Source organism: Anolis sagrei, chromosome 1, assembly GCF_037176765.1.
Source record: "Anolis sagrei isolate rAnoSag1 chromosome 1, rAnoSag1.mat, whole genome shotgun sequence".
NCBI lineage: Eukaryota > Metazoa > Chordata > Lepidosauria > Squamata > Dactyloidae > Anolis > Anolis sagrei.
In genome coordinates this window covers 39,159,468-39,185,107 of record NC_090021.1, presented here as the reverse complement: position 1 = coordinate 39,185,107, position 25,640 = coordinate 39,159,468, and the positions used below count along the sequence as shown (strand labels likewise).

General features: G+C 37.1%; 1 protein-coding gene across 1 annotated transcript in view; it reads right to left on the bottom strand.

The window, feature by feature from the left end:
• Positions 1 to 25,640, bottom strand: part of DNAH14 (dynein axonemal heavy chain 14) — a 204,829-nt gene that overhangs the window by 83,499 nt on the left and 95,690 nt on the right. Inside the window, 13 exon segments of the mRNA XM_067463629.1 lie at positions 2,151 to 2,267; positions 3,703 to 3,932; positions 4,316 to 4,433; positions 8,566 to 8,818; positions 12,300 to 12,517; positions 14,532 to 14,601; positions 16,789 to 17,004; positions 20,621 to 20,752; positions 21,558 to 21,647; positions 21,953 to 22,124; positions 22,794 to 22,827; positions 22,830 to 22,849; positions 25,523 to 25,602. Of these exon segments, the coding sequence (XP_067319730.1) occupies positions 2,151 to 2,267; positions 3,703 to 3,932; positions 4,316 to 4,433; positions 8,566 to 8,818; positions 12,300 to 12,517; positions 14,532 to 14,601; positions 16,789 to 17,004; positions 20,621 to 20,752; positions 21,558 to 21,647; positions 21,953 to 22,124; positions 22,794 to 22,827; positions 22,830 to 22,849; positions 25,523 to 25,602 (1,750 nt within the window).

The window sequence follows — 25,640 nt, the reverse complement described above, 5'->3', positions numbered from 1 at the left end:
CTTTTTTTTTTTTACTGCAACAGGGGTGTTTTTAAATTGTTTTTTTCTCACCACCTGCAATCTGATCTCTTTTGCAAGGTCCCTTATTTGATCTCATGGAAAGATGGGAGTGATATCCTGATGATCATCCTGGGTCTCTCTGTGGCTTTGGATAGCATTGATCATGGTATCATACTAGACCAATGCTACATAATGAGGGTGTTAAAGCCGTTCCACTCCTATCTACAGGGCTGATTCTACAGTATGGCACTGGGAAATTCTTGTGGTCATTATCTAGGTTCCAATTTATCTCCTGAGGTGTTCAATATCTACATGAAAGAAGTCATTAGAAATTTGGGTGTCAATTGTATGCTGATGATACTTAGCTCTACTTCTCCTATGATCTCATCACACTCACCTAAAAAAGCGTCCTAGGACACTTTCATCCTGTCATGGGGACTGAGCCCTATGCCGGACATCACACTACATCATCTGACTTCTGGTTGAGGCTGCACCCCCAACCAGGGCGGAAGATTAATTGGACACTTCCCCCCACAACATGGGAGGCCTTCTGTATTGTGCTGGCTCCAATGGATCCTTGGCACTCAGGTGATGCTTCCCACGTGTGATGTGGGAAGCACCTATGACCTCATCACACTCACCTAAAAAAAGCGTCCTAGGACACTTTCATCCTGTCATGGGGACTGAGCCCTATGCCGGACATCACACTACATCATCTGACTTCTGGTTGAGGCTGCACCCCCAACCAGGGCGGAAGATTAATTGGACACTTCCCCCCACAACATGGGAGGCCTTCTGTATTGTGCTGGCTTCAATGGATCCTTGGCACTCAGGTGATGCTTCCCACGTGTGATGTGGGAAGCACTGCTGAAACGGAGCTGCCTGCGGGGTGACAGATTCGCCCACTGCACTTCTCTTTTCACCTGACCTTTGTGATGAGGCCACTAATCAGAATCTTCTGAAGTTTAATAAAATGTAGTCCAGTGTACGGATGCTGTAATGGGCCAGAAAAGGGCCAGTAAGTTGAGGATGACTCCAGATTAGATGTAAGCTCAGTGCATTAGTGAGTCTTGAGATTAGGACCTGGTTAATCTGTCCTAAATGGAGTTGCACTCAACTAAAAAACAGGTGTTTAGCTTAAGAGCGCTCTTAGATCAATCTCTGTCACTAGAGACTCCCATGACTTGGATTGGACTCTTTGGCCTAATGTACTTGCCACTAGCTTCATTTGCTCTACCAGCAATTTTTTTGCATCAGGTTAATGTAGCTGCAATAGTTTATGCACTGGTTCAGGCTAGTGTTACAAGCAGTTTATGTGGGGTGGCCCATAAAGACAATTAAGAAGCTGCAGCTAGTGCAAAAAGAGCAACTATATTATCTATGATAACATCACACAGAAACCAAGTAATGTATTAAAGTAATTACACTGGCTGAAAACATGCTTCCACTAAGAATTCAATATGCTAGTTAAGGCGTTTGAAGCTCCAAATTGTCTGGGACGTTGGTTCGTCAGAGAATATCTCTGTATAGCTTGCCCAATACTTCACATTTGCCTTATTCGCCTTTGTGTCCAATCACTGTTGTGTGTGTCTGTGTTTGATTACTTCTATGGTATCCTGCTGTGGAATACCTTCCTCATACAGGCCATATTTGTACTAACACTGGGGCAATTCCAGTTCCAGGTATTAACATGTTTTCATTGGTTTCAGTAAATCCTTTAGACCTAAACGAATTCATATAAAGCCATACATGTGTAGATTGGTGTAATTCTATTTTAGTGTTTATATGCTTTAAATTTTAAATTGTATACTGTATTGTTTTTAGGATTGTTTGCCGTTTTGAATCTCTTTTAAAAGAAAAAGCATGAGATAAAAATTATAATAACAATATAATAATTATAATACTTTCAAAATGCTGTAAACTTTTTACATTGGTTTTAAGCAGCTTGATTATGAGCCCTTGAATTGTTTAATGCATTTTTAGTCAGGGGGAATTCTCTTTTTCTGTTTTAAATAGCTTTAAAATAGTCAGTCTGATTTTCCTGTATGCAGCCTTTTCAATATAGACAGACTATAAATAGTTTTAAAGTAAATAGTAAAATAAGTACTGCCATGAAAAACAAAATAATGTTTCACAGTAACTCTTCTTACCTTTTTGAATAAGCAACTGTGTACTAGGAACTAAATTTCCCCATGGCTCAAATTCTCCTGTTTGCAAATCCACAAAATAATCAAAAATAGTCTTGTCTCCAGATGGAATCTGAATATCTGAAAGCCAGAAAAAAAGAGTCCCATGCTACTATAAATATGAACTAATTCTGATGAAGCAGACACATTGGCTTTAAAGTTTGTGGAGAATATAATTTTTGTCTTACAGTTGCAATAAAATGATATGTTGAGATTCAAGGGATGTTCTTGCACCACACAGCAAAATAATCCTCTTTTATTTCTTTATTTTAAAAAGAAGTAATCCTATAAAAATTTTTTGCAGCCAGCAAATCTGAAAATCTGAGCCTTTCTACATTGCCCTAAATCCTGGGAGGAACCGGGTTATTTAAAACCCGTTCTACCCGGGATTTAATCCTCACACCCTCGCAGAATCGTGGGATTTCCCTGGGGGGTGGCTAGATGCCCTCCCAGGTCAACCAAAGCTTGACGTGGGAGGACATCCAGCCACCCTCCAGCCTCCCATTTCCCCCTCAAAATAATTGGTTTTTTAAAAGGATTTCTTTCCTACCCCCCCCCCCCACCCTTTGACGCATCATTTTTGTGCATCAGCAGAAGCAAAATGGTGAGTGCCATCACATATCCCTAGGCTACTCGAGCCCATAGAATATGGGATGGACATGTAGACAGTTGCAGCCTGTTATGACATAAAATTATAGAGTTGGAAGAAACCACACAGGCCATTCAGTTCAGCCCCCAGCCATGCAGGAAAATTTTAAAAATTAAAGCACCCACAAAAGATGGCTATCGTGCCTCTGTTTAAAAGCCTCCAAAAAAGGCACCTCCACCACACTCTGAGGCAGTGAGTTCCAGTGTTGAACAGCTCTTACAGTTAGGAAGTTCTGGAATATATAGAGATTTGACATCAAATAAATATCTAGTTAAGGGTATGTACAAATTTGGTACCTTTTACTGAAGCATTTTAGAAACATAAAGAAAAAAATGGCTGACCACATTATGTTAAAGGGATTATACAGAACTGCTCTGAAACTGTAATAAACCACAGTGATTAAACATAAACACATATACACAAATCTAGAACTATTATGTCCCTAAAAGTTTGATGCACAAAAGTATTGTTATATAAAAACAAACTATGGCTAATTCCTTTCCTTACCCAAATCAGAATTTCATTCTGCTTCTATAAATATTTAGTAACAACATGCTAGTATTCCTCAAACTCAGTCTTTCCAGCTAGAGTTCCCATCATCTCAAGAAGGCTTGATCAATGGATAGGGATAACTGGAGTTATGATTAAAAAATCTGAAAGAATTCAGCCTGGGGGTGATTTCTGTGTGTTATGGGATCTCTATAAAAGTCTTCAAGAGATGGTTCGTTTTCCAAAATATGTCAATTACATAATACTTTCCTCCTCTCAATTCTATTATTCTATAAAGCTTTTAAGACTTCTGTGTATTACTTAAAATAACAATATACAATTACCACATTGAGAATAGGGCAAAAATGCAGCACTTACTAGCAGGAGGTTGACTTTCAAATATCTCATGAACAAGGTCATTGAAGTCTCGTGTCACATTTGCAAGATCATCATGGCTGGTGTCTATACCAATTAGAGTCTCACCCTCATCCTCTTCCTCTCTTCTTAAAATCCCTCCAACAGCCCAGGTAAACGCAAATATGAACAATTTCCCTAATAACACCATCAGTTTATTAGGTTGCTTCTCCCAAAACCATTTTGGACCTTCTCTGAAATTAAGGAGGAAAAAAGAGATTTAGTATTCTGAGCAGATCAGATTTGAGTTTAGTCTTGTCATTTCTAAACTTAACAACCAGCACTCTTAGCATAGAGAGCATGCATGGTGTAGTGATTTGAACACTGGACTATGACTTTGGATATGAGGTTCGAATCCCCACCCATGGAAACCCTCTAGGTTACCTTGAGCAAGTCACACACTCTCAGCCTCAGAGGAAGGCAAAGATCAACTGAAAATTTATTGCGAAAAAATCCCACAATATAGCCAACTTAGAGTCACCATAAACTAAAAAGAACTTGAGGGCACAGGACAACAAATGCTCTGGACTTAGAAAAAAATTAGGTGTTAAATGCAAAGTATTCATTGTTCACTTACGTTTTCTTCTTTACGGGTAGGACTATTCCACTAGATGAAGTGGCTTTATTTGAAAATGTAAGAGCATTGTTCTGTATCATTGTTGAAAAACTCACTGAACAACGTCCTCTTTTCCTACCTTTAATATAACAGATCAGATAACAGTTTTAGTCCTTTGGAAAATAACAAAATATTACATTTGTGAAGTTTGTTTTCAAAAGGTACCAAATGAAAACAAATGAAAAATGAGTTATAGCTGGCAGCTCATTGTTGGCTAGGATTATCAGAATTTTATGTACATATCAAAATTATCAAAATGTATTAAATCACTTTGGTACAGGGCTTAGAAAATTGCAGTTTCAGCACACTATTTTTCAATTTCTGTAAAATTTGTTCAGATGGATTTGTACTTTTGGAAATAAACCCCATATTTGAAATAATTACAGTTTCAGATATAATTACATTTAGACCTTTATCATAATTTCAGAACACACAAAGCTTTTGTAGCTGTCAGAAATTAACATTGCAATCCATCCACATGTAAGTCTCACGAAACATTTAATCATTATCATCATGTTAGTAAAAGCATTCACTTGTGAGGGGGGAAATATGGGTTCACCAAAAATGTGGAGCAGAAACAACTTCTGACAAATAAATCATAAAGGAAATGTCCAGGACAAAGATCCTCAAACTTTTAAAACAGAGCGTCAGTTCATGGTCCATCAAGCTATTGGGGAGCTAGACTACAGTTTGAAAAAAAATGCATGAATACGCTCTGCACAATATTTAAAATTAAGAACACACAATAGTGCCTCCTGATGCCCAAGCAAGAGTGTCTCCATACATGTCCCGTGCATTTTATTCATTGTGCCTTCTGCTTGGCTCTGTTGCCACAGTTGGCCACCAGGAAGCTGAACTTATTGATGCACCACTTGGCCTCACTGCTGCCCCCTAAAGAGTCCATCTCCCCAGCCTCATCGTTATCTTCGGCCAATGGGGTGCACGGCTCAGAGTCCATGCCACTGGAGTGGGCCAGGGCAACCTCAGCAGCCCCCTTCTCATTCTCCCCACCTCCACATCCTCCGCTTTGGCTCTTCACCATGGGCAGTACCCTCAGCATCATTGAACCCAAGGTGTCATGATCCCTCAGGAACGCTCCCCACAGACTATCTGCTTTACCATCAGGCCGACTGGGCATGCCCATTGCTGAGCCATCCTCACAAGTCCACCCCTATGCTCCAGGCATTGCTTCATGGTGTACGGGATGGACGCCACACACTTTCAGTCTTACATTGTTTCAGGGCTCTCATAAATGAGAGTGGGGTGGGGTAAATGAGGGAAGGGGTGGGTGTATAACCTTAGAGGGTCATATCTGGCCCATGGACTGTAGTTTGAGGACCCCTGGTCTAAGGCTTTTATCCACCAAGGGAGTAAGGCATTCGAGGATGTTCTCCATCTGGACAGTAGACTGAGAGGAATTATGTTCATGTAAAAACCAAGGAACCCCCCCCCCCTTTATAAATAAAACATTCTAATGGATAGTTTCCTAAAAGGGACAGAGGCTGCAGATCCAGATGCTGATACAACTGCATCGCTGCATTAGCAATCACAACACAATGGCATTGTCTTGCTAGTCAGAGAATTGGTGCAAACTATGCCTGTTGAAGCCACTGTGGCTTGATCAGTGCATAAGATGGTTGACATCAATATCAATTTCATCTGTAGAAGGAAAAGAGGAAAGGCATGCAATCTCTTTTCTTTTCAGTCATACAGATGAGTGTCTCCCAACAATTTCATTGATGTGTGGTTCCTTTCTGCAGTGGACATTTTGTGCAATGTCAAAGACAGATTGAACAAAGCTCTTAGCATTCATTTGTGAAAACTAGTAGAAATTCAACGCAGCATCTTGGTCTTATCATTGTTCTGCCCCAGTATAAGGGTTATAGAAGAAAGATCCGTCTGTTCAGGCAGTATGTCCAGCAGATTTAAAGTGAGATCTCGAACACAGTTTGAGTGATTCCCTACGCACTTATTGTTGATGCAAAACATGAAAATGTTTCCTCTGATATCTGGATGACAAATCTGAACAGAAGAGACCCAAATATTAAATGAGTCTTTCACCACAAGCATCTCTAGTTCATTGGTCTGCCAGTACTGTTCCAAAAACCATTGCTTACTGTCATGAAATACATGGATGAGGATTTTCCGAGTTAGCTTTGGTGGCCATGAGTGTGCACTGAGGTAGAACACTTTGTTTGCAACTACTCTGTTTGCCATTGAGCTAAGAATTCACAAGCAAGGCTTTGGCTACTCTGTCTTGGTCTTGGTCGATTGTCTCCATTGATTTTATCAGCTTGGACTACAATACTCTCCTGTCAGTGTTTTGAGGTTGAGGCTCATGACACTTACATTATGATTATTATGTACTACTACTCCCCAACCCAGCAGGGATGTGTCTCTTGATACTGAATATATTGGTGTGAACATTCAAAATTACAGGCCCTTGAACAGCTTGGTGATGGAAGTCTATCACAATATGATATAGTAGTATTGTGAACCACTTAATTTGAAGATTGGTTATATGTTCAATGTTGGTAAGTAACCAGTGCTGTGGGACAAGGCTTCCCTTGCTCTGCTCTGTCTCCACAGCAATGAAGTTAACAGTGGAATGTCTACAAAATAAAATACAACTATCCTCTTGATTCTCAGCACATTGATACATTGCTGGAACTGATGGTAGACTCAGCTACAGTTGTCGAGCTACATCCCAATGAGTAGTGAACATGTAGATTGCCATAAGAAAAGTTGACTTGGCCTGGATACTTTGTAAAACTGGATTCAATGTGGGATACTAGGGTATTTTGTCCTCCAGTCTCAAAACAATGCCATTCAGAACAGCTGTTGTAAATAAGATGACATATCCTTTGCACCGAGGAAGATGAAAGGGAGTTTTCCAAAGAATGATGATGATGAAAATGTTGAGGACAAGGAGTGAAGGATCATGAATCTCAACAGATTCATGATCCTCAACTCCTTCTTCATAAACTTCCACCTTTGCTGAGTACCTTTAGCATTTCAAGACACGGGATTCTACACATTATTTCCCTGAGCTTGATAAACCTAAACTTCCTGAAATCCAAGGTCTGTGTTTGACTATAATCTTTATTTGGCCTACCTGCAATCGTAAATTTCTAGTACCATATGGTCACTTCTCCCTAAATTACTGACTACTATGATCTGATTGATCAACTTCTCCCTATTTGTTTGGTTCAAGTCTTGGATTACTAATCGCTTTGGGTTGTTGTCGGTTTTTCAGGCTGTATGGCCATGTTCTAGAAGCATTCTCTCCTGACGTTTGGCTTGCATCTGTGACAGGCATCGTCAGACCTCACAACCTCTGAGGATGCCTGCCACAGATGCAAGCCAAACATCAGGAGAGAATGTTTCTAGAACATGGCCATGAGGCCCGAAAAACCTACAACAACCCACTGATTCCAGCCATGAAAGCCTTTGACAATACACAAATCCCTTTGTTCCTTCCTCTATTTTTTTAAATGGAAAATTATCAGTGATTTGTTGGGCAGTATATTGAACAAAGAATTTCCCAGCAATATCAGGTTAATTGAAGTCCTCCAGGACAACTGGTGCTTGCATCTTTGAGATTTATCATTATTTTTTATCTGGAAGGCATTGCCCACCACCTCTTCTTGCTTTGGTGGTGTAAAATAGACTCCTATCACAAAGTCGCATTTAGTTATATGTCCATTTATTTTCACCCAACAGGTTCAACTGGTGCTTTCTGATCACTCTATGATGTTCTGTACAAATGAATTTGTCTTTTACATACAATGCTAATTCCTGTCCTCTTTGTGGCCACATCTTTCTTTTTGAACAGGTTAGATTCTTCAATTGTTATATTCCCATCATGTGAGTCATCCTACTAAAGCTCAGAGATCATACTGCTTTCAATATTACTAAGAGCAAAACTGACCCACTCTTAAATCAATGTTATATGCTGCTGATATATTTCCATTTCAAATAGCTCTGGTCAATAATATATCAGTGGTCTCTTATACACCTATGAAAAATAAAACATTATAGATTTTACACAGAATCCTATAATCATTTTTTACTTATCAGTCACCAAGTGGAAATCTAAAAGAACAGCCTTATGCTTGGTAGTAAGTTCAGTTAAGTTCAATAGGATTCACCCCAACATAAATATGTTTAAGATTTTCTCTAAATATTACAATTATAATTAGTTTACTTACAGTATTGTAATCCTTGACTTTGCCAAATTATATTAATGAATGAACCAAGAATTCTGCAAATATTCATTACAACTCCCATCTGTTGTACAGAGAAAGCTAGCATTTTCTTATTTTTATTTAGAAATTCTATCCCTCTTTGTATACTGGAGTGAAATAAACTTTCAAGGTATTCAATATCATTTTGTGCTATCAGGTCAGAAAAGTCTTCCAGCCATGACTTGACATATGGCTGCCATCCTAGATCAATGGGGTCCTACAAATAAATAAAATGGAAGAATCCATTAGAAATGTGTATTTCTAATTCCATGTAATTATAACTATGTTATTTTAATTCTGCTCAAAAAGTATGAAATACAGAAAAATGAAATATCAGGTTTTCATTACCTTCAATGTCAGTTTTTCATCAAATGCCCCATTGGGGCCCAGTATTATTAATATATGAATGACAACCATATTTGTGATGACATTCTACTTATATCCAACAAAACTGTTTCAATTCTAAACTGATGCCTATCTTCAATAGTGAATTGAACAAGGCAAGCAAATTGAAACTGAATTCAGAAATGAGAGAGCGGTTCATAACAACAACAACAACAACAACAACAATTTATTTATTTATATTCCACCCTGTCTCCCTGAGTGGACTCAGAGCAGATTACAGTATATACAAACACAGGCAAACATTCAATGCCTTGGTACAATTGACAGAAAATCACAGAAAAACACAATGGCAGAGGCTCATGGGTCTGTCAAAAGAAAAATCAGGGAAAGGAAATTCAACGTGTGCTGAATATGGTTACATTATCCCTGAAGATGCAGGCCCACAGCTTGAGTATACTCCTGGATTCAATTCTGAGCTTTTAAATTTAACTCTCTATAGTGGCTAGGAGTGTACGTGAATAAAAGTGTGCAAGACATCCAATTCAACCATGGCGACAGTTACCTTAGGAACAATCAGTTTGGATTACAGTAATGTATTCTGTGGTTTGAAAAGTATTCTAAACTTCAGCTGGTCCAAAGAACTGTAGTCATATTGTTAACAGAAGCTGGATACACAGCTGGACACAACTCCCTTTTCACAATAACTCCATTGGTTGCCAGTCTGTTTTTAATGCATATTTCAAAGTGCTGGTTGTATGGCTCAGATCTAAGTTAACTGAAAGGCTGGATTCTTCTATATGAATCTGCACTTGTTTTGAAATGTTCTGATAAATATTTTCTCTCTGTTTCACCACCCTCTCTATCTAGCGTCAACATTGGAACATGGGAGAGGGCCTTCTCAGTGGTTGCTATTGATGTGCATTGGATCTCCCAAGCAAATGTCCTGATGTGCTTCGGATTGTACTGATGTGCACCAGCAGTCCCTGGTCATTGACCCAATGCACACTAAGACTGATGTGCATTCTCAGTGTTAACTTTGGATTCACAATGTTGTGTTCACTTTGGATTCTCAGTGTTTACTTTGTTGGCTTCCTAAGTAATAACAGCATAGCAGTCCCTTGCTAAATATAGACAATATGAAACTAATTGATTCTGTTTGCTGAAGGTGTAAATCCACTCATAGATGTAATTCCCACATTGAATTCCACATTATGTTTAAAACTGGTTTTAATTTTATTGATAGTTATTTATAATTTGAATTTTTCTATGAAGTACATATTTTGCTATGTTTGTTTTAATTTTTTAATTCACTAGGACTGAGGGAAAAGATGAGACTATAATAATAGTATCAACAATTTTTTTAAAAAAATTATCAGCCAAATATGGAGAATGGGACATGAGGATTTGGTGAAAACCCAAATGAGAAACATCAGAAAGCTTGGTAACAACAACTATACGAGCACATTGGGATGATCCTTTTACCCCATCACAATTCATACAGAAATACTGAAATATCCACAGTTTGAAATGGGTTTGTCCATCTACTATTATAAGAGGGTTCTTTTGTGTTTCACTGTTCTGCATATACAGGCCAGGTTTAGAACAACAATATGTTCTATTGTAATTCTCCCACAGTTCATCTCAAACATTTAATATGCTTTCTTTAATACCGGTTTCAGTCCAGCTTACCTATCCGAACGTATCTCTCCTTATGAACCATCTAGGACATTAAGATCTTCTGGGGAGGCCCTGCTCTCACTCCCACCTTCCTCGCAGATGCGCTTGGTGGGGCCGAGAGACGGCCTTCTCAGTGGTGGCCCCTCGACTGTGGAACGCCCTGCCTAGGGATATAAGATCGGCCCCCTTCCTCCTTACTTTTCGAAGGAAGGTGAAAACCTGGCTTTTTGAGCAGGCTTTTCAAAGTACAGCATAGCTATATGAATTCATGGAACGACTGACAATGAAACTGAATAATGACTTGACATGGAGACGCTCGTTGTTGTTGTTCATTCGTTCAGTTGTTTCCGACAATTTGTGACTTCATGGACCAGTCCATGCCTGAGCTCCCTGTTGGTTGTCACCACCCCCAGCTCCTTCAAGGTCAATCCAGTCACTTCAAGGATACCATCCACCCGCACACCATCTGTCTCCACTGTTTTTAAATCTTCACTATTTCTATTTCTATATCTCTTTTTTTTCCTTTTCCCCCTTCTTCCTCAACTCCTGTTCTTTTCTTATTTCTCCTTTTTCTACTTCTCTATTCTTATTCTCCTTTTTTATTTTATTTATTTCTTTTATTTCTTTTTATGTTATTATATTATTACACTTCTCAACTCATTTGCACTGTATGTAACAAAAGGAAACTTTCAATAAAGATGATATTTAAAAAAAAGGATACCATCCACCCATCTTGCCCTTGGTCAGCCCCTCTTCCTTTTCCCTTCCATTTTCCCCATGGAGACGCTTACGATAATGTTTTTTAAGGCTTGTATGGTTTTTTAATATTTTTAAATATTTTTATACTCTTATATTGTATGTTAAATGTTTTAATGCTATTTTATGATTATTTTTAACTGTTATAATTGTTGTGGCATTGAATTGTTGCCAGCTGTGAACTGCCCTGAGTCGCCCTCAGGCTGAGAAAGGTGGTATATAAATATCATAAATAAATAAATAAATAAATAAATACAGCATGGATAGTTAAAAATGCTAAAAAGTAAGATTATCTTTCTTATTTAAACATCTGGTGAGGATGACTGCAATTTACATTAAAATTCACAAATAAATTGGATAATCAACACTGAATATTCTCTATTATTTGTACACTGAGGAAGCAAATCAGAAAATGAAGTGAAAGCAAAGACAAAATCACTAGTGCAACCACAGTAGGCTTGACTGATATCTGTTTTTATCTCAACACAAGTTATCCTAGAAATCACAATAGGTAGTTATAACAGACTGAATCAACTTTTTCAGTGACATCCTAGATTAATTTTATTGTGAATTTCTTAAACTAATATTTGTATAATAGAACCCATGTTGTCAGATGAAATACTAATCTGAGTAGAGAACAGCCAACCCAATCTATCCTGGTAAAAAGCCAGGATATATCAGAGGTAACAGTCCTATCAAAAGCTTTGAATTGATCAAATGAATGCAAGATAGCAACATATTTTATTATGCTGTTACTTTCAAGCATAAAGGAAAATAAATCAAACTATCTTTTAAGCAACAGATATACAACTAATCAGTCAAACTCACTTGATATTTTTGCTCAAGGTGTTAAATGAATACACTCACTTATGCGTATAAAATGTTTTTAAAAGCTTTTATTTTCATTTATTTTCACTTACCACATAAACCATGGCACATCTACTAACAGTAGCGGGACTGGCTTGAGAGAGGCTGTCCACCTCAAATATCATTCTAATTCCTGGTGATAAGTAAATTCTTTCACTGTTAGCAAGACATAACATTCTGGTATCATCTAGCACAGAATTTAAATTTTCTATCCAAACTGGATCAACTGGCCCATCCAAGATTATCCATTGCCAATCAGTAATAATTTCATCTACAAACAAAAACAACAATTCACTAGTTTAAGAATTTCCTAGAACTGTATGTAAAATTGAAATACAATTAAACAAAAAGTTGAAAACTTAGAAATGGCTCAGGTACTTGAATTGTTACCCTGAGAAAATATATTTTAAAACCTAAAATCCAATTATATATTTGTTATATCAAGTTGAAGAAAAAAATTGCCCAATCACTTTTCATTTCTGTTTCCATGAAGAATGTTGTTCACTTTTTTCTTAAATACATGTATTGCACTTATTATATTAGCAGTAAGCTACAACCAGGCATCAAGAAAATGCAGGATGACCACAAAAAATGGTACCAAACCCAAGTTGGCTATGGATAGTAGATGACAGCATACCCCCCCCTTCCCTCACAAAAAAATAAATAAAATAAAAGAAGCACTGAGAGGCAAAGGGAGAGAAAAAATGCTATGGATATCACCATATATATACAAATGAAGAAAGGCAAAGTAGCTGATTCAGGGTCCCAGCAGCATCTAGATGTAACAAGGCAACAAAAAAAATAATGCATTAAAATGAAAATTTAAAAATGAAATTCAATTTCTTTAAAAGTTTTGTAGCAAATTTCTTATTTTCCATAGTTTAGGGGATGATCTCTAAAACTCCATTTGTATTTAGCATCATCATCTGCTGCTAAAGCTGTATAGAGATTAGATTAATTGGTTCTCCTCAAAGTAACTTAATACAGGCAGCCCCCAAATTTCAAACAAGATAGGTTCTGTAGGTTTATTCTTAAGTTAAATTTGTTTCTAAGTTGGAATGGGCACATTGTTAAGGGTAACTCTAGCCAGATAGATAAATAGCTTTGGAGATACACACACCCATATTTACTCGAGTCTGATGCATGATTGAATCTATTGTGCCCTTCAATTTTCAAAACCCTGAAACCAAAAAAAAAAAGAAAAAAAAGAAAAGCATTTGCTGGCAAATGTAGTGTGCAGCAGCAAAGGATGCACTCTTTGTGATATGTCCATTACTGTTGCTGCCTGCTTAGAATTCCTTTTTAAAAAACAATTGTGTTAGAATACCAAAGCTTTAAGAAATGGAAAAGAAACCTTGGGGTGCACCTATGCTTTAGAATGAATCCACTTTAATTGCCTTTGTTCAGTGCTATGGACTCATGAAGGCTACACGTTTTGCAAAGTATGGAGCCTCCTCTGCCAAAGAATGTTGATGCCTCACCAAACTACAAATCCCAGGATTGCATAGCATTGAGCTATGACAATTTACACATGATATCCCTCTGGGTGCTCCTGAAGCAGCTTCCCCTACTGCTTCGCTCAGCACTAAGATTATCCTATTACATGAACCTAATGCGCACTCTAATTTTGGCAAGGTGGTTTAGCAAAAAAAGTGAGCGTTAGATTTGAGTAAAGTCAGTGTGTGTGTTCAACACACACACACCTCTTTCAGGAGTGGATTTCCCGAGGGGATTTCTCACTTCCTGTTGTTTCAGCATGCTTTTTTTTTTTTTTTTGTATATTGTAACTGTATTCTCAGTCTGCTTCTCACGCGATAAATAAATAAATCAGCATGTTGGGAACCTCTCTGCCTATTTTGGCTGTGATTATGACATTTTGAAGTGTTTTCTCATCTGATATACAATTTTTAGATTAGATGCAAAAACACTCATCTAATCAAAATGTTTCTTCTCCTCTAGTGATGCCTTTTTTGTGGGACTCTTGGTCTATGCCGTTATTGCCCTTCCTTTAAAAAGCAGTGACAAAATACTTCACACAGATAGCCAGTCTTACTGGTCTTCCCTTAAAGTGAGGAGTATATTGTTAAAAAGTGTCAACTCTGACAACACATTAGCAAGAGACAGTGTAGAGTTGGTTATTATATGTTATAACCATGATCTCAAAGCACGATCAGAAGAATTGCTCAACTAATAATTACTGTTGCATAATTTGTACCCACCACTGGAGAAAGAAAAAGAAAAATAAGGAATTATGTCATGCAAGTCATTAAAGTACTTATACTGACAGTTCAAATTTTCCATTGACTGCATGGTTTCCTCAGGTGGAATAGCATCAGCTACATTCATTGTATTCAGCTGAAAACAAAGATGAGACTAATTACATTTCAAATCAGTTCACAAAATAAATTTAGAATGTTTAAAAGCAAATTGACTATTACTTTTAAAAACCTGATAAAACCTTGTTAATTTTCCTGTGTGATTTGGTAGCAAGAAACCTCTACAATCACAGTGCCAAATGCTCAATTAATTTTGTAGCATAACTATAGAATGCTCCTGAAGTATTAAACCAAAAAAGTAAGCTTTTCCTTTCCCCAACAAATCTTGAGAAGGCAAATGTGTACCTAAATCTATGTTGGTTCCCACCAGGTAAAGTCGCAAAAATAGTAAGAATACTTATATAGTGGACCCCCGCGCCAATGGCTACCACAATTTTCAAATGCTGAAGCCCCACTATATAAAATGTCTTAGTAAAATGATGCCCCTTATATCAAAGAGTAAAATCAAGGTTTGTTTTTCAAATTTTTTAAAAATATATACATTTTCAAGTCATGGATAATGGAATTCATAATGTAGAAGTATATACAAAATTTGAATACTGTACTCTATAGTTCACCTGAGGAACTGGATTGTAATCCAAGCAGGCATGTAGCCCGGGGGGGGGGGCGCTTGGGGGGGTTTCAGCCCCCCCCCCCCAAAAAAAATTCATGGTGGTCTGTGAAAAGGCCTTACTGGTACATTATTTAAACTGTTATGTTTATTCATATCATGATCTGATCACCAGGCTCAATATATCTCATATGCATGGGGGTATTGGGGTAACAATACAAAAGGTTTGCTAGGGTAGACCCTCTTTCACTCAGACTCAGCCCCTCCCCCCAAACCAAACTCAGCCCCCCCCCCCCCCCCGAATCAAAATCCTGGCTACGGGCCTGAATCCAAGCATAAAATCTTACTGCAACAAGGAAAGCGAACATGGCTAACACTGAGAAAACAGTTATATGTAGATGAAAACAATGCAGTTTGTCAGGTTAGTCTGAACAAATAAAGATTCTTCAGAAAGTAAACCTGGATTAAATATTTAATATCAGTGGATACTGAGATCACGAATGCAGCTTTTATAAGAAAGAATAAGTTGTTGGACCTACTATGGAGGTTTGTTCTGATATGGTCAGAATAATAACTCATAACTACTTGAGTCTTCCACACAGGTTAACCCAACAGGCATCCTATTTTTGTTCACTTTAAATGACCGTAACATTCAAGTTGCATTTTCATTGGTTTCAACAGAGTTTTTGACAGTATTTTAAAAACTAAATTTAAATTCCATGAAGGAAATCCATCTGAACCTGAAGCCCCATTCAAAAACATCTTTACATCAGGATGAGATAATACTGATTGATTGTCTTAATAGAGTTGACAATGGCAATGATAATTTCTGTGAGTTTGGCTTTAGACTCTGTTCTATCCATCTAGCATGAATTGCAGATCATGAACAACATCAAATTGTCCCCTTTTCACATTTCAATCTCTGCATCATTACTTGAATACCTTCTGTGTTCTGTTGTATATATTTTGAGTTAATTTCCTTTAGATGAGTCTCTGGAACTTTTTATATTGGTCCTATGTCCTATGTCCAGTAAACATTGAATTTCCTTCACAACTACCTGCCTTTTCTTGCAGTCGTTTGTCACTGGTGAAGAGAAATATCTGTGTATTTCTCTTCACAGAATCAAATGGGATTTTGTAGCCCAATGTAACCACTTGAATTATTCATTGATCTGATGAATCCATTCATCTCTGTATAGTAGTAATCTGCCACCAACTAGTGTTGTTCACCTTTCAGTATTGAGGCCTTCCTCTTTTTGAAACTGAACCTCTCTTCAACCTTGACGCTGTTGAAAATATTGTGTTTGCCTTCTAAATTGGTTCTTTGATCTAAATCACTAAGATAATAAAATATTTTCTTTTGGAATTATAAATAAGCATGTAAGGCCAGGTGTTCATATATTTATTCACTCATAATTCTTTCTAAAAACTATGTAATGGGAAGTATTTTATGTAAGGCTATGTAAATATCAGGTAGGTAACTGCAATTCCTCATGCTGGAATACAGAGGAAATTAATCTTTATGTAGAAGTGAAGTCCAAACATTTTGGGAAGTTTAAAGGTTAGCTACAACAGTATGACACAATACAAAAGTATATTTACAGAGTATGATATAAATTATCAATGCAATTATAATAACAAAAGTGTTGTACTCACCGTGTATAAGTCCTGCATTTCAGAATTTCTACCAAGGCTTGTGTCTTTTTTCTTAGGTTTTCTAACTGCAAGTTTGGCAAAACTTCTAACTGCTGACGACAGCAGACCATCTGACCATTCCATTGTGCTGGGATTTGTCTCTCCAAAAAGTTCACCAAGAGTTACACATTTTGGGTTTATAACAAAAGTGTCTACTTTGCCTCTTTTTAAAGAGTTCTGAGGAGAAAAATAATTCTCTTTTAAAATCATATTTTAATGTATTTCTTTTTATAGTACAAGTATTAAAGGGGTAAAAAGAACAAAAGAATTACATGTTTTCTGTTGTGAATATTCTAATAATTAATTTATTTTAAAGAGGATATTAATTGCACTATATTTCAACAAATACAATTTTTAACGTACTAAATATAAACACTGAAATTCTGGATGTCCCAAGTTTGTACCAAAATAATTGGAATAGATTTCAAAGCCAGTATTTATTACTACTGTGACATTCAGTATTTTTTTTAAACATTTACCATTTTTTAAAAATTCATATACAAAATTTATTACATATGGACTGTAATAGATGTCCCAATTTCTTGCCCAATCTGTCAGAGTCCAGTTGGGGAATGGCCTTCTTTATTTTCTTACTTTATTTTTCGAATCTGACATTTTTTAAAAAGCTGGCAGGAGTTACAGGCTATGGCAGTGAGAAAAGCTAGAGACACATTTTTTCCTTTCTCAGTGTTATTCAGGGAAGGATGCATGCTGGTGGCTTGAATATCTTCAACGTGAAACTGCTGGTAAAGCCATTGGCTTTAAAATGCGTTTGAAAAAGAAAAGGGAAAATATAAACAAAAATGTAAACAAAAGGAAAAAAAGAAAAGAAGAATCCTATATGCTCATTTGATACATTTCTTTTCAGCAATGAAATGAGAAATTGTACTTACCATGAAGGTTCAACCTGGGATGGCAGGAGGAGCAATCCACTACAATTGGGTTTTACCACTGCGCACCAACTGGAATCGTGGGATCCAAGATTATTTTTCAGTCGATCCATTAAGACCCTGCCCCTTTCTCCAACAGTATTATCAAGCTTTAACTAATGTTAATTCTGAGAACCACTTCCACTTGTCAACTAATTTTAATTTGCTTGTTTGTTTGAGGGAGGGATTTACCCAAGCCCTTCTTCTGGGTTGGAGATTCACTACAGATTGCAGCATGGTGCTTCAAAAGCTGCTCATGCTGACTTATATTGGTACAACTTATAGTGTCTCACAAACCCTAAAGCCTCAACCTATCCTGCAGCATTGCAAATATTCTGTAAGGACACTTAAACAGAATGATCTTGTCAAATGATGCCAAACACATTTTGGCTGCAATTTATTCTTATAGTTATAGTATTTCTATATGTATGCATCAATTCATTTTATCATACAAAAGCTGACTGGTACAACCTGGGGATCACAATCCAACAGTCAGAATTGAGTTATGGATGGATACTTGGCATTAGAAGATGCATGGGAAAACAAGGTCTCCTTGGCCGATCTGATGGGATTATGCAAAGCTAGGGTCTGGCCAGAAGGCACACTGTTGTCACAGATGGGTTCTCATATCTGGAGACAAAGAGAGAGTCTGGAGATGTAGATCTGCAGGAAGGATTGCAATCACAGTTTTGGTCTGGACCTTTGTCCTGTGACTCAGGATGTCTCAGGATGACTCAGGATGTCTCAGGACCGTGAATGGATGGCCTCTTGCCATCCCAGGATGGTCCTTTGTCCAAGGATTATGACCAATCTCTGGTTGGCATCTGTGGTGTGTATGTGATATCTAGAAGATTACTCAAGGGATAGGTTATTGGAGTTCACAGTTTTTGGGTTCACGCACATTTGCCTTACTTTTATAGGGTTTGAGAAGAAGAAGAGGAGGAGGAGGAGGAGGAGGAGGAGGAGGAGGAGAGAGATACAAAGGAGGAAGGATTGCCAAGGCTGAGCAGCAACTGAAGATATCATTTGTAATATTTTGTTATATTTTTAACTTATCCAAATATGTGTACATTTTCAAGAAAAAGAAAATAAATAATAAAAAGAAGATGAAGAGAAGTGAAGGGGGATACACAGTAGCCAGAGAGGGAAGGAAGGAGATACAAAGTGGCTGGGGCCAGGAAATGGAGGTGCTTTGGCTATAATGTAGCTGTCCAGCTGGTTTCCTGGTTGGGAAAGGGAGAGGATCAGCTGGCTGACCTGTCTCTGTATTGCTGAGTCCCACAGCTGTGATCAGACTGAAGCAACATGGCTCAGTCGGGGGGTGTGGAGGTCCGGGGGTCATGTTGGAGGGGCTGCTGCTGGTTTTTTGGAAGGACCCAAGGGGACCGCAAATGCAGAGGCCGCTTCTAGTTCATTGGGTCCTCCGTCCTTGGTAACACTACAAATCATGGAGTCCAATTCATTTATATTTTTATTAGGGGTGTAGTTGGAGGACTTCGATAACAATATGATTGCTACTGCAATATTATTCTGTCTTTTGGAGCCACTGCCTTCAAGCTACTGTTTTTAAAATGGCAGTTGCAGCTTTCTGTGACGGGTTTCATTGCTACTACAATGTTGTTCTCCACTTTGGAGACATCGCCTCACAGCTCCAGTTTTCAAAATGGCTTCTGTTTTTAAAATGACAATTTCAACATTTCAGAAGAGATATCATTGCTACTGCAATGTTCTCCACTTTGAAGGCATTGCTCTGGGCTTCAGTTTTCAAAATCATGTAGCAGCTTACCAACAGACATATTATTTATTATCTTTCCTAATTTTATACATGTTATTTATCCTTACTAACATCCTTGCCTTTTTAGTTTGTCAGAGAAGGGCAAACATGACTGGTTAGGCAGGTTTGAAAAAGCTGCTGGAGAAGGGGATGGGTTCTTAATGGCTCAACTGAAAAATAACCTTGGATCCTGCCATTCTGGTTGGAGCATGGGGGTGAAACCCAATGGTAGTGGATTGTTCCTCCTGGCCATCCCAAGAAAAAAGACATCCTGGCATTGGTTGTTCTTTCCTACCACACCAACAAGCAAGATATTTCAGTTTTTAAATAGTTCCCTCTAGTGCAGTACTTCACAAGGCACGTAATGTGAGGACAGGTGGGAAGTATCCCAATAACTAAAGAAAGAAAGATGACTTTTCTTAAATGTTTTAAACTTTTAAAGCAAAACTAAACTTAAATATTTGAAATTTTAAAATGTGGAAGATATTTTTGAATAATGTAAATACTTTCTTATAGAGGTTAAGGCAAAATTCAGAACACTTGTTAAACAGGTTGCTGGTGGTACTTAAATTTGTTTAATGAAACACTGAACATAAAAATACTTCATTTTATTTGCCTCGAAACCATTTCTACTTTTTAACAATAGTAGTAAAAGAGAATCTCTTCAGTTCAGATCAAGATCAAGGCTGCAGAAGAATTTTTTGGAGTTTATTAAAGTTCCCTTCAGTTTTGCAGGCAGTTTTAATTGGTCCCTGAAACTCATTCTGGATTGGATTAATTTATTTGGCATTTCTAAATGCAAGTACCCTAGCATGAAGTTTTTTTTCATAGCCTAAAACAATCCCATTCCCAGGAACAGTGCATCTAGAGTAAAAGACTGATCCTTTAAAACATTTTAAAAATGCAGTTACCAGAAATATGCAAGCAAAACTATATGGGAAAAATGTTAGTATTGTGGCAATATTTTGAGTATAGCATAATAATGCTATTTTCATAGCCAATCTGTCAGGCATTTGTGCTTATTAGAGAATACATATGAACACCAGTTTTAAAACAGGTCTAAAATTAATGGAAAAAATCCCATTTTTACCTGAAGAGTATCAAGCTTTGTACTACTGTCTATCTCCATCAAAGGTAAGATTACTAAAGCCTTCTCTAAAATTGTTCTTATGGTAGTCTTTCCTCCACCTGTAGGGCCTACGAGCATCACACCAACACGAGTCTAGAAATACATTTTAAAACGAGTTCTGAAATATTAATAGATCTTTAATATTGTTAAGACACAATAAATCTTTTTGAATTATGTTTTTCAATAATATAATTAGAATTCTTAGCATGTGTATGGGTGTAAACCTTCAATTTGCCTGTTGACTTAGGCAGCCTCATCAAATTTATGTGGCTTTCTTAGCCAAGGAATACACAGAAGTGGTTTCGTCAGTTCTGTCCTCTAAAATATAGTCTATGTCATTTTGTATTAATTGTTGGTCTCACATCCAAGTACTAACCAGGGTTGACCTTTCTCAGTTTTCATGATCAGACAGAATCTGGTACCTATAGGGTATGTTTTAATTTCTTGGATTTTAATAAATAATGTTTTAATTGCTTGGATTTTAACTTGTTTTAATATATGTGTTTATTTCATGGACGTGTATGTGTAGGGCATCGAATTGTTACCTGTTGTAAAGCCGCTCTGAGTCCCCTTCAAGGTGAGAACGGTGGGATACAAATGCGGCAAATAAATAAATAAATAAATAAATAAATGTGGGTCATCTGTTCTTCTTAGTACAGCATCTATGTTGCTGCATCAAACTTGCAGTACTAGATCTCCCTGGAGTCTTTTATATTCAAATACTTGCCCCAACTACACTAGACCAACTAGATTTAGACTTACTAAAATGCTAACATACCATTCAGCAATTGATCCAACAAGTCTACACTGGTGGTGCTAGCAATTTGATTTAACCTCTGATTGCAATGTGTGTACCACATGTAAATGCTGTGACACATTTAATTTCAAATGTACTTACCATAATTTGGTTGTAAAACTGTATAGCCTTCTCTATCTGACTTTCCCAGGACTGCAAATATAAGTGCTGTATTGCAAAAGATATTGCACTCTAAAATGAAAACAAATGCCTGAATTACAATGATCATACAATAAAATAAAATAATCACTGTCTAATTGTTAATGAAATGTTGTAATAAAACAAGCAGGAACATTAAAAAATTCTTGTAATTATGGCTGAAAAGACTCCGCAGAAGCCTGATGGTTTGTTTTTGTACCACTTTAAAGAGTGCAAATTTGCTCCCTTGAATAGCACAAGAAGTCAGAGTTTGATCATTATCATTTTAAGCCTAATGTTAAGCAACATTTTTTTTATTTCTAAACACATCATTTTCTATTGATAATATGTTTTAATACCTCTAGTTGTTTTGGATTTACTTTTGGAACTTTCATCCCTGGGAAGAGATCTGTCATAATGTCTTCGAATAATGAAGCATCATCGACTAGAAACTTTGGTAGATTAACTTCTTTCAGAACACTGATTATAATGAGAGATTCCTCCACTGCAGAAAACATTTTCTTTTTATTTCTACATAAATTTTAAAAGAAATTCGTGGTTAATAATAATAATAATAATAATAATAATAATAATAATAATAACTTTATACTTATACCCCATCATCATATCCCCGAAGGAACTCGGGATGGCTTACAAGGATGAAGCATGAAATACAGATTAAAATCCACACAATAAAAAACAACAGCAACATCAACTAACATCAACCACAATACACAAATTAAAAACAGTATCATGGCTGAAGGATTTAGTGCTGAGTGCGGGAAGATCAGGGAATGTGCAATCATTCCTGGGCAGAGCCAGGGAAAATGCAAGCTTCAAATTCAGTTAAACGTCACAGCTGGGAGGGTAACATCCTTAGGTATTTACAGTAACAGGATTACAGGTGAGAGAGCCAACTAGGGTGGGTGCTAATCTGCTCTCCTTAGGTAGTGAGTTCCAGAGCCGAGGGGCCACCACCGAGAAGGCCCTCTCCCTCGTTCCCACCATTCGTGCTTGAGACGACAGCGGAAGTGAGAGCAGAGCCTCCCCAGATGATCTTAGGGTCTGCACTGGTTCGTAGGGGAAGATGCAATCTTGAAGATAGGCATCATTACATTGTTCACTTTCTTTCTTTTTTTGATCTGAGGGAAATTGTTACTTTTGCCTTTTTATTCCTGAGACATTCTAAAATATTCTTACATGTATTTATTTGATGTTATATTGCTTTCTGCAAAGTCAGGCCAACTGAAGGTGTGCTATTTAAAAATAAAATGTATGGTTAAACTTATTCCATATGTCCTTAATTCTAGACATTTTATTCCGAAGTCTAAGACTCCTTATTAAAAGGTTTGACATTCGTGTAATAGAATATAAATTTGTAAGAGATTTATGACTAGATTTTCTGTATGTTTTTTTAAGTTTAAAAAATCTTCATATTGCTCATACATTTTTCCTATACATGTGAGAGAAAGACAGAAAGCAATATCAGGAAAATTCTGCCCACTTATATAGAGCTGACCTGAAGTTCGAACAACTCCCAATATCTTATCTCATTTGACTCTTTAGTTCTTTAGGCATGATTCATGAGTGGGTTAATAGAACACTGGAACTGACACAATAGTATTAACAGAACAATTGACCCCCACCCTACCCCAGCTCTTCAACAGTTGCACAGCAATGCCTAGTCCCTAGTTGTTCTCTACAATAGTCACGCAGCCTTGCACTTTATCCCATGCTCTTTCTACATTGTTACAGCTCTGCACTTATCTCATTCCCTTGTCCTGTTGTTTGCAGCCTGGCCACATTTGCAGCAGCTTAACACCACTGATTGATGAGTACAGTTTTATTGAGTCTTGGTTGTTGTTTTTATGCTTATGTGTTTTTTTATTGTGTTTTATACTGTGTTTTATTTTATGATCTGTTTTTAGGCACCTTTTGCTGTGTGTAAGCCACCCTGAGTCTCATCTCATCTCATCTCATCTTTAATTACTTATTAATCGCCCTCCATCCAAGATGCTCCAGGCGATTTACACTGCAGAAATTACACAGGATAAAACACATACATACAAATATTAAAATTAACATGAGTCAAATGCTCCAGTAAAAGGCCAGGTCTTAAGTACCAGGACAAAACGCCCCAAGTCGCGCATGGCTCTCAAATAGGGAGGCAAGGAATTCCACAAGGCAGGGGCAGAAATAGAGAAGGCCCTGCGTCTGGTGCTTTCCAAGTGCACTTCCCTAGGACCCGGTATATAGAGCAGATCACGTTGGGATGGTAGTGGCGACCTCCGATGATAGTAGAAGGAAAGACGGTCTCTAAGATACAATGGACCCTGGCCATATAAAGTTTTAAAGGTCAGGACCAGCATCTTATACAAACCATGATACTCAACTGGGAGCCAGTGTAGATGCCGCAGCACTGGTGTTATATGGCATTTCATGGGCGTTTTTGTGAGTAACCTGGCTGCAGCATTCTGGACAATACGGAGCTTTCGGGTCGTATAAATAGGAAGGCCAACATACAAGGTGTTACAATAGTCCAGCCTAGATGTGACCGTGGCATGGATGACTGTTGCCAGGGCCTCATCCGACAGGTAAGGTGCCAGTTGCCTCGCTTATCGTAGATGGAAAAAGGCCTGTTTGAGTCCCTTTGGGGAGATGGTGGTGGGATACAAGAATAAAGTTGTTGTTGTTGTTGTTGTTGTTATTACGACTTCTGAATTACACAGTGAATATGTATTTTTTGTTGCTTTTCCACAAGTCGTCTCCATGTGACAACACATATTGGATTTTGGAGCATTTTGGATTTCAGAATTTTGGAATATTTTGGATTTCCATATTCTAGACAAGGAATATGAAATCTGTAATAAGTAGTGCTTAAACCATCTTGGCCAGCTTTATCCATCTTTGCCCTTGCAATTGCATCTGGAATCCTCCAAAGAAATTGAAGAATTCAATCATTGTTGCTACAGTTTTGAAATCTGTGGTAAATTCTCTTTTTGTATATCATTTTGTACATCATTTTAATCTGATTATTCACCACTGAGTTTAATGGGAATTTTTAAAAATACATTTCTTTCTTCTGAGTTTCATCCAAGATTAATTGCATTTTCTATTGTCTTTTTTCACAAGCTATATATTTTATTGCATAAAATATCTTCTCATACATGCATTACTGGCATCCAATACTATTCACCTCACAGTTCCTTTATCCATATGATTGTAAAAACATTGTTTAAAATTCTTCTTGGCTTTGTTAACAACTGCTTTATTTTGCAAAATAACTCATTCAATCTTCAATTAAAATAGTTTCTTCTTCAAAATCAAAGTTACAGGATTATGATCAGAAAAAGTCTTAGGTAAGAACTCAATTTAAGACATCTGAAGCCCAAAGGTACATGAAATAAATAATATATCAATTTTGGAAAAGGGAAAGCATTTTCACATTTAAAGTCAGAAAATGATTTAGTGAGTTTAGCTTATTTAATTATAATGATTCCATCTGACTGTTCTATCCAATGCAGGTTGCACAATCCCCTCAAAAATGGTCTTTAAAATGCTGCTATCTATCTATCTGTCTATCTGTCTTTTTTCTTCCTCCCTTCTTTCTTCCTTTTAATAACATAGAGAAGTTATCACACAGGGTTGTTCCTATGTAGGATTTTATGACAAATAATCCAAGTTTTTAATAATGACATGAAAGGATAGCATCAAGAACATAAGATCATAGGGACAAAGTCTGTGATAAAGAATGAAGACTACATGAAAAATGAAAGATGGATATTTCTAGTCTACTCAGACCTAGATTTGTGGACATGACTTTGATGTCCACAGTTCTCTTCTCTTCTAAAGTTTCATGCATTGGTCATCCAAATTCAAGAGATAAATTAATAATGAAATAATATAAAGTTATTAAAAATCTTACTTACTGGGATTTTAATTCTTGTCTCTTCTGACCAGCTCTTACTAACACAGTTTTTATCGCTCTCATGCCAAAATCATAATGATCCTAGAAATAATAAAATAAGATTTTTCCCCCCTGCTTTT